This window comes from Nicotiana tomentosiformis, chromosome 2, assembly GCF_000390325.3.
Source record: "Nicotiana tomentosiformis chromosome 2, ASM39032v3, whole genome shotgun sequence".
Lineage (NCBI taxonomy): Eukaryota > Viridiplantae > Streptophyta > Magnoliopsida > Solanales > Solanaceae > Nicotiana > Nicotiana tomentosiformis.
The window spans coordinates 105,750,884-105,760,208 of record NC_090813.1 but is presented as its reverse complement, the minus strand read 5'-3'; the positions used below and the strand labels follow the sequence as shown (position 1 = coordinate 105,760,208).

The window sequence follows — 9,325 nt, the reverse complement described above, 5'->3', positions numbered from 1 at the left end:
GAGCTAAAACTAAAGTAAAAGAGTGCAAATAAGTAGTCAAAATCCCTACTTATCAACGCACATGTTAGGTGACGGGCGTGTGGGTGTGCACCGTGGGAATTGGGACTTGGTCCATTCTGTGAAACTAGAAAGTTGAATAAGCTTGTTTTTAGCTATGTGCCCTTTCTTTGCTATAGAAATTTGACAGTGAATCATGCTAGAAATCATGCTTAGGCTATGTGTTGGTGTTGTAAAGACCCTAGTGGTAGTGATACCTGTTGAACCTTCCTGCTTGTTGGTACTTGTACTCAGTCATAGTATTACTTGGATATTATACCTCAGTCTCTGTTATTCCCTATTGATAGATTATATCATTCTGTGTGGATTATAGCGCTTGGGCTGTAAGAGACCCTCCAGAGTCTGTACACCCCCAGTGAGTGCAGGTACCTATTGAGTGTGAGTATTGAGGGCTGAGAGCCGAGTGTTGAGCTATTGAGAGAGCCTGAGGGACTGTTGCCCCCAGAGGTTTCACTAGTTTCATTTGTTGATGCACTTAGATGATTTATGTCATTGTTCTGAAACTTCTGGAAATATTGTATCCTATTTTACTTGAACTTGGTAATATGTAACTGACTTGACTTAAATTGTCGGAATTGAAACATGTCTACTTTCATTGCTGAAATTACTGAAATGAACTGTATTTGTATAGCTCGTCACTACCTTTCATTTCCTTAATTATTATTGTTACTTACTGAGTTGGTTGTACTCACACTACACCCTACACTTCGTGTGTAGATCCAGGTGTTTCTGGTCACGGGGGACGTTGATCTCGTGCGTGGTTGAGTATCGGATATTCAGGAGGTAGTTGTCGGCGTTTGCGGTCCTTGTCTCTCCGTCCTTGTTATCTTTTCTTTTCTGTATTGGTATTTTGACACAGACTCTTGTAGACACTGTTTCTTAAAATGGTTGTTTAGATGCTCATGACTTGGTGACACCCGATGTTTGGGGCTACTTTCCCGCACTGTATTTTGAGTTTAACTCCTGTTTGTACGAAAACTCTGTCATATAAAATCTTTTGACTTATCTTTTGTGAAACATTAGAAGTTTTTTTAAGAATCGGCTTGCCTAGTACCATCGATAGGCGTCGTCACAACAGGTTAGGATTTTGGGTCGTGACAAATTGCGAACACGTGGTGAAGGTCGGGTTCGCGTAGAGGAATTGGAGGGCTACAGGTTCACGCGCTTTTCTTCATCGTGATAGTGTGGTGTGTTATGCGACTGCGTAGCTTGATGAGGCAGTGTTACGTGTTCGCATGAGGTTTTCCGCGATCGCGGAGTGTTATTTTGGGTAGCAACATTTTTGTGCTTCGCGAACGTGAGGCATTTTCCGCGTTCGCGAAGAAGGAATAACTAGGCAGCAGAACTTAAGTTTGAAATCGAGGGTTTATTTCTTATTTCATAATTTGGACTTAGAGAGCTCGGTTTGAGGCGATATTTCGAGGTGATTGTAGAGGGATTGTTGGGGTAAGAGTTCTTAACTCGATTTTGATTAAATTCCACCAATCTATCATTGATTTTATCATGTAATTAGGGATTTGGGTTGGAAAATTGGGAAAAAGTGATCAAACTTCTTAGGCTAAATTTTTGAGTTTTGAAAGGCGAAATGACGTCGGATTTGAATAATTCTTGTATGGTAGGACTCGATATCGAATGTGTGTTCGGTTTTTGTAATTTTGGTCGGGTTCCGAGGCGCAGGCCCGGGGTGACCTTTTGGAGCGATTTTTCAATACTCTGCAAAAATCATAATTTCATTATTTAAATTAGTTTCCTATAGTTATATTTATAGTATGAAATTGTTTTGGCTGGATTCGAGCTGTTCAGAGTTGGAAAATCGAGGGAAAATCCTTCTAGTTGATTGATTTAGCGTGGTTTGAGGTAAGTGACTTGCCTAACTTTGTGGGAGGGGGGGAGGAGGTGAATTCCCCTTAGGATTTGGTATTGTTATGATAATTGTGATATGTGGAGGCCGTGTACGCAAGGTGACGAGTGCGTACACGGGCTAAATGTTGAAATTCTGGTTTTAGCTACGCAGTTTTCTTTTCATGCTTTAATTGAGTTACTTTAACATATTATAGCCACCATGTTTAGCCAAATTTCATATGTCTACTTGTCTTATCTCTTATTTGCAACTTGTTCTACATGTGTAGTTAAATTACTTGCTTTCTTAATTCCGTATTCAATATTTAACTGTGGGATTCTTTACTTAAAATTTGTTATCCTTGAAATATCTTGTTGTTGAGTTTGATGTTGAGTTGCAATAGCCGTGGTTTCTATTGAGGAAAAGTGTAAGTTGTGAAATATCATTTTATTTAGTTGTTATGTTTTGGCATCTGTGTTATTGTTGTGAGGATTGTTTGGTTGATAGCACGAGGTTTCTATCATACTATTGTTACTATTTGCACGAGGTTTCTGCCGTGCTATTGTTACTATTTTCACTAGGTTCCTGATGTGCCGTTGCTACTATTGAAACACATGCGGTGGTATAAGGTCTGGGTGTTGAAACGCATGCATTGAGATAAGGTGGGTTTGATATGCGTAGCTAGTAGGGGAACTACTAGAAGCCATGCGGTCTGATAAGGTGAAATAAAATGCGGGGTGCTATTTCGGGAAAATAATTTTCAAAACTAAATGTAAAGGCTCCCGCGGTGATATAAGGAAAGACTGTGAGTTACTTTTATGATTTGGGACTACGAGGTGATACCTCGGTAGGGCCCTCTATTTTCTCTATTTGATGTATTGTTTGGTTGTTGTTTCCTTAACATGTAAAATCCTTGTTTTCCTTTCGTGTTGTATTAACGGCCTTGATTTCGTGTTGTTAAATTTCCGTAAATTCTTTATTGTTTCACTTCCTTTGTCATTATCATTATATTATTATATATTCTGTCTTGTTTCTTATTATATCAGTAGGGCCTTGACCTGACCTCGTCACTACTCTACCGAGGTTAGGCTTGGCACTTACTGGGTACTGTTGTGGTGTACTTATACGACGCTTCTGCACATGTTTTGTGTAGATCCAGGTATATCTTATCAGTCTTGGTACTAGCGAGCTGAGCTTCCTTTTTGAGACTTCTAGGCACACCTGCCCGCGTCTGCAGGCCTTGGAGTCCTCTTCTATCATGTTATTCCTTATTTTTTTATACTTTTATAGATAGTGATGTATAGGATTGTCCAGCACTGTATCTAGAGTTTGTGACTTATATTTCACCAGGTTTTGGGGAGTTTTACGTATTGTGTTTATAGATTCTATTTATGAAATTGTTGGAGTTTTGAGATTCTAAGTTTTATTTAGTATTTTCGCATATTGTTAGGCTTACCTAGTCTTAGAGACTAGGTATCGTCACGACATTCTAAGGCGGGAATTTAGGGTCGTGACAAGTTGGTATCAGAGCTTTAGGTTCATAGGTATTATGAGTCACGAGCATGTTTAGTAAAGTCTCGTGGATCGGTTACAGAGACGTCTGTACTTATCTTCGGAAGGCTATGGAACTGTTAGGAAAAGCTTCACTTCTTTGATTCCTTGTCGTACGAAACTATTGAATTCGGGATTCTAAATTTCTTTCTTTCTATTCTCTCTCAGATGGTGAGAACATGCACAGCTAGATCAGATGACCAGATACCCGCGCCCCCTGCTAGAGCCGCGAGAGGCCGGGGCCGGGGTAGAGGCCGAGGATGTCTACGTGGTGCAGCCAAAGCACTTGCACGAGCTGCTATAGAGGAGCCAGCAGTAGCTCTAGTTGGAGAGTAGGCACCTGAGATGTGTGTTACCGCACCAGCACTCTAGGAGACTCTCACCCAAATTCTGAGCATGTTCAGCACTTTAGCTCGGGCAGGGTTGACCCTACTTGCTCCTGCCATATCTCGGGCTGGGGAGGAGCACAGACTCCCGCCGCCCGTATCCTAGAGCAGCGGGTCCAGGTTGACCAGGTCCTAGAGGTCATACTAGTACAGTCGGTCTCCCTAGTTCAGCCCGAGGTTAGGGCAACAATTTCTAAGGAGGAGCAGCTCAAGCTCGAGAGGTACAAAAAGTACCACCCTCCTACTTTCAGCTGCTTGTCTTCAAATATTGCCCAGGGTTTTCTTGAGGAGTTCCATTGTATCCTCTGTATTATGGGTATTGTGGAGTCTAGTGGGGTTGTTTTCACTACGTTCCAGTTTAAGGGAGTGACTTATAAGTGATGGCGAGCATATGAGTTGGGTAGTCTGGCCGAGGCAGCTTCACTCACTTGGACTCAGTTCTCGAATATGTTCTTGAGGGAGTTTGTTCCCGAGAGTCTCAAAGATGCATGGCGCACAGAGTTTGAGCAGTTGCGCCAGGACTCTATGACTGTGTCAGAGTAAGCAGTCTGGTTCACTGATTTGTCTAGGTATGCACCAACCTTGGTTGCTATTGTTAAAGAGAGAGTCCATCGATTTATCGATGGGCTCAACCCCGGTATTAGATTTAGCATGGCCCGAAAGTTGAAGATGGACATCGTATATCAGCAGGTAGTGGGAATCGCTAAGAGATTGGAGGGTATGTGGACTCAGGAGAGAGAGAGAGAGAGAGAAGAGGGAGTCCAAGAGGCCTTGAGATTCTGGCACATATAGTGGTACCCATTCCCCAGTTTCAGCTCTTCATGGCAGGGGCTATGTGAGTCACCCTGTTCATTCAGCATTTCTGGCCTCCAGCAGTATTACGAACACTCCTAGGCCTCAGGCTCCCAATTATGCACCACCATTGACTAGTGCACCTCCTACACAGGGTGCTTTCAGCGGCCAGTCTACCCGATCAAGCCCGAGCCAGCCACGTCCTCCGAGACCTTATTTTGAGTGTGGTGACACTCGTCATATGGTGAGGGATTGTCCCAGACTCAGGAAGGGTGCACCTCCACTGACTACTCAAGCTCTGCGTATGCCACCGGGTCCTCAAGCTTCTCAGTCCATGGTCATCACACCAGATGCCACTCCACCTGCACAACTAGCTAGAGGTGAAGGTCGAGCAAGTAGAGGTCGCCCTAGAAGGGGAGGCCAGGCCAGATATTATGCTCTTCCTGCTAGGACGGTGGCAGTTGCATCCAACTCAGTCATTACAAGTATTGTTCTGGTCTGTTTTAGAGATGCATCAGTCTTATTTGATTCAGGCTCCACATATTCCTATGTGTCGTCTTATTTTGATCTATATTTGGGTGTATCCCGTGATTTTTTGAGTTCTCTTGTCTATGTGTTCACACTTGTGGGAGATTCTGTTGTTGTTGACCGTGTGTGTTGGTCGTGTTTAGTTGTTCTTGGTGGTTTTGAGACCAGAGCCGATCTATTATTGCTCAGTATGGTAGATTTTGATATTATTTTGGGCATGGACTGGTTGTTTTCCTATCATGCTATTCTTGATTGTTACACCATGAACGGGACGCTGGCTATGCTACGATTACCATGGATAGAATGGAGAGGTGCTTTAGATTAAGTTTCAAGCAAGGTTATCTCATTTCTAAAGGCTCAGCATATGGTTGAGAAGGGGTGTAATGCTTATCTAGCTTTCGTGAGGGATGTCAGTGTTGATACTCCTACCGTGGAGTCAGTTCCGATAGTGAGGGATTATCTAGATGTATTTTTGATGGATCTTCCGGGCATGCCACCCGACAGGGATGTCGATTTTGGCATTGATTTGTTACCGGGCACTCAACCCATTTCTATTCCACCCTATCATATGGCCCCAACAGAGTTGAAAGAGTTAAAGGAGCAATTGCAAGAGTTGCTTGATAAAGGCTTCATTCGGCCTAGTGTGTCACCTTGGTGTGATCCAATCTTATTTGTAAAGAAGAAGGATGGTTCAATGTGTATGTGTATTGATTATCGCTAGTTGAACATGGTTATAGTGAAGAACAGGTATCCATTGCCATGTATTGATGACCTATTTGATCAGCTACAGGGTGTCAGAGTGTTCTCTAAGATTGACTTGCATTCAGGCTATCATTAGCTGAAGATTTGGGAGCCAGATATCCCGAAGACTGCCTTCAGAACTCGGTATGGTTATTACGAGTTCCTTGTGATGTCATTTGGGCTGACCAACACCCCAATAACATTCATGTACTTGATGAACAGTGTATTTCATCCCTATCTTGATGTATTCTTCATTATGTTTATGGACGACATTCTGGTGTACTCCCGGAGCTAGGAGGATCATGAGTAGCACTTGAGGACCGTGCTCCAGACCTTGAGAGAAAAGAAGTTATATGCAAAATTTTCAAAGTGTGAATTCTGGCTAGATTCGTTGGCATTTTTGATTCATGTAGTATCGAGTGAGGGGATCAATGTAGATCCGAAGAAGATTGATGCAGTTCAAAGTTGGCCCAAACCGTCTTCAGCTATGGAGATCCGGAGTTTTCTTGGTTTGGCAAGGTATTACTGTCGATTTGTAGAGGGTTTTCTAGTCTATTGCAATGCCTATGACAAGATTGACCAGAAGGGTGCTCTGTTCAGGTAGTGTGAGGAGATCTTTTAAAAGCTTAAGACAGCTTTGAGTACAGCCCCAGTGTTGGTGTTGCCTTCGGGTTCGGGGTCTTATACTATGTACTGTGATGCGTCGCGTATTGGGCTCGGCGCAGTGTTGATGCGGGACGGTATGGTGATTGCCTACACGTCTAGACAGCTGAAGGTGCATGAGAAGAATTATCATGTCCAAGACCTCCAGTTAGTAGATATTGTTCATGCCTTGAAGATCTGGTGGCACTATTTGTACAGTGTCTCTTGTGAGGCCTACAACGACCATCGGAGCCTACAACATTTGTTCAAAATGAAGGATCTTAGCTTGAAGCGGCAGAGGTGGTTAGAGTTGCTTAAGGACTATGATATCACCATTCTATATCATCCCGGAAAGGCCAATGTGTTGGCTGATACCTTGAGTCGCAAGGCGGAGAGTTTGGGAAGTTTAGCATATCTACCAGTAGCATAGAGGCTATTAGCCTTAGATGTTCAGGCCTTGGCCAACCGGTTTGTTAGATTGGATATTTTTAAGCAGATCCGAGTTTTGGCTTGTGTGGTTTCTCGATCTTCTCTTTATGATTGTATTAGAGAGTGTCACTATGATGACTCCCATCTTCTTATCCTCAAGGATACGGTTCAGTACGGCGATGCCAAGGAGGTCACTATTGGAGATGATGCAATATTACGGATACAGGTCAGGCTATATGTGCCCAGTGTAGATGGCTTGCATGAGTTGATTCTCCATGAGGCTCACAGTTCGTGGTACTCCATTCATCCGGGTGCCGCCAAGATGTATCAGGAATTGAGGCAGCACTATTGGTGGAGGCAGATAAAGAAAGACATAGTGGAATATGTAGCCCGGCACCTAAACTGTCAGCAGGTGAAGTATGAGCATCAGCGGCCTGGTGGATTGCTTCAGAGGTTAGAGATCCCAGAGTGAAAATGGGAGAGTATTACTACGGATTTTGTTGTTGGGCTCCCACGGTCTTAGAGGAAGTTCAATGCAGTTTGGGTGATTGTGGATAGGTTGACCAAGTCAGCTCATTTCATTCCAGTAGTGACTACTGATTCTTCAGAGCAACAGACTCAAGTTTATATTCGTGAGATTATCAGGCTTCATGGCATACCGGTATCTATCATCTCTGACCGGGGTACGAAGTTTACATCGCGGTTTTGGAGGGCCGTTCATCATGAGTTTGGCACGCGGGTGGAGTTGAGTACAGCATTTCACCCTCAGATGGATGGACAGTCCGAGCGCACTATTCAGATATACGAGGAAATGCTTTGTGTGTGTGTGATGGAATTTGGGGGTTCTTGGGATCAGTTCTTGCCGCTTGCAGAGTTTGCCTACAACAACAGTTATCAGTAGAGCATTCAGATGACCCCGTATGAGGCTTTCTATGGAGGCGGTTCCGGTCTCCGGTGGGTTGTTTTGAGTCTGGTGAAGCTAGACTATTAGGTACAGACTTGGTTCACGATGCTTTGAAAAAGGTTAAATTGATTCAAGATCGACTTCGTACAGCCCAATCCAGACAGAAGATTTATGCAGATCGGAAGGTTCGCGACGTTGCATTCATAGTTGGGGAGTGGGTCTTGCTCCGGGATTCGCCCATGAAGGGTGTTATGAGGTTCGGGAAGAAGGGCAAGTTGAGCCCTAGGTATATAGGACCTTTTGAGATTCTTGAGAGGGTTGAAGAGGTGGCCTACAGACTTGTACTACCACCTAGTCTAGCTGCAGTTCATCCACTATTCCATGTTTCTATGCTCCGGAAGTATCACAGCGATCTGTCTCATGTGTTAGACTTCAGCTCAGTCCAGTTGGACAAGGATTTGTCTTATGTTGAGGAGACGGTGGCCATTTTGGACAGGCAGGTTCGAAAGTTGAAGTCGAAGAAAATTGCTTTAGTGAAGGTTCAGTGGAGGGGTCAGCTAGTCGAGAAAGCGACTTGGGAGACCGAGCATGATATGCGTAGCCGTTATCCTCATCTTTTCACTACTTCGGGTATGTCTCTATACTCGTTCGAGGATGAACGTTTGTTTTAAGTGGGAGAGGATGTAACGACCCAACCGGTCGTTTTGAGTATTTTAGCCATGATCCCCAAATTTATGCTCCCTCTATGTTATATTTATGCTCCTCATTTTCAATTGTTTTTCCTCCTTAGTAAAGCTCAATACTCTTCAAAATTCAGTCACATATAATTATTAATATTAGTTAGGAATAACATTCAAACGGAACCATATGAGGAAAATAATAAAGTATCATTATATTAGTGAACTATTATTAGGAAGTAGGAACATCATTTCATGATAAGGAACGGAAGGCACGAGGATGTAGGTAAGCCCCAAAATCTCTAAATACAATTACTAATAAATTTTGATAATGAGTAATTTAAATAGTTAAGGAAGGCTAGGGGATTTACATTACCTTTATTTCCTCAATATGATGTGTTGGAACAATTTCTCTCACCAATGTGATCATACTGCATAAATCTATGCTTGGTTAAAATTTGGAAACCTCCAAAGTAGCAATTTTGGTTGAAATTCCAAAAATGTGGCTAACTTTTTCGTCTATTCTTTGCAATCTGCGTTAAATAAACTTCACATACTAAAACCTATTTAAGCAGTTTATATACGACATCCTAACTAAGGCGATTGAAGAGGTTATAACTTCGTCAAGTTGATCTAATGTCTACAACGATAAAATATTATATTTGTGATAATAAAGTTATAGAATTAATATTCATATGCTTATAAATATAAAATTTATTCATTCTATCTCAATTGATTAAATTCCCAAAAGATATTTGTACATTGATTAAATTCCCAA

At 42.6% G+C, this 9,325-nt stretch overlaps 1 protein-coding gene across 1 annotated transcript; it reads left to right on the top strand.

Moving 5' to 3' along the window:
* Window positions 1-4,281: 4,281 nt before the first annotated feature.
* LOC138905344 (uncharacterized) lies at window positions 4,282-7,867 on the top strand. Its single transcript, XM_070193854.1, has 6 exons — window positions 4,282-4,373; window positions 4,663-5,122; window positions 5,510-5,642; window positions 6,309-6,495; window positions 7,087-7,192; window positions 7,490-7,867. Exons 1-6 carry the CDS (start codon window positions 4,282-4,284, stop codon window positions 7,865-7,867), a joined length of 1,356 nt encoding a protein of 451 aa, XP_070049955.1.
* Window positions 7,868-9,325: the final 1,458 nt, after the last annotated feature.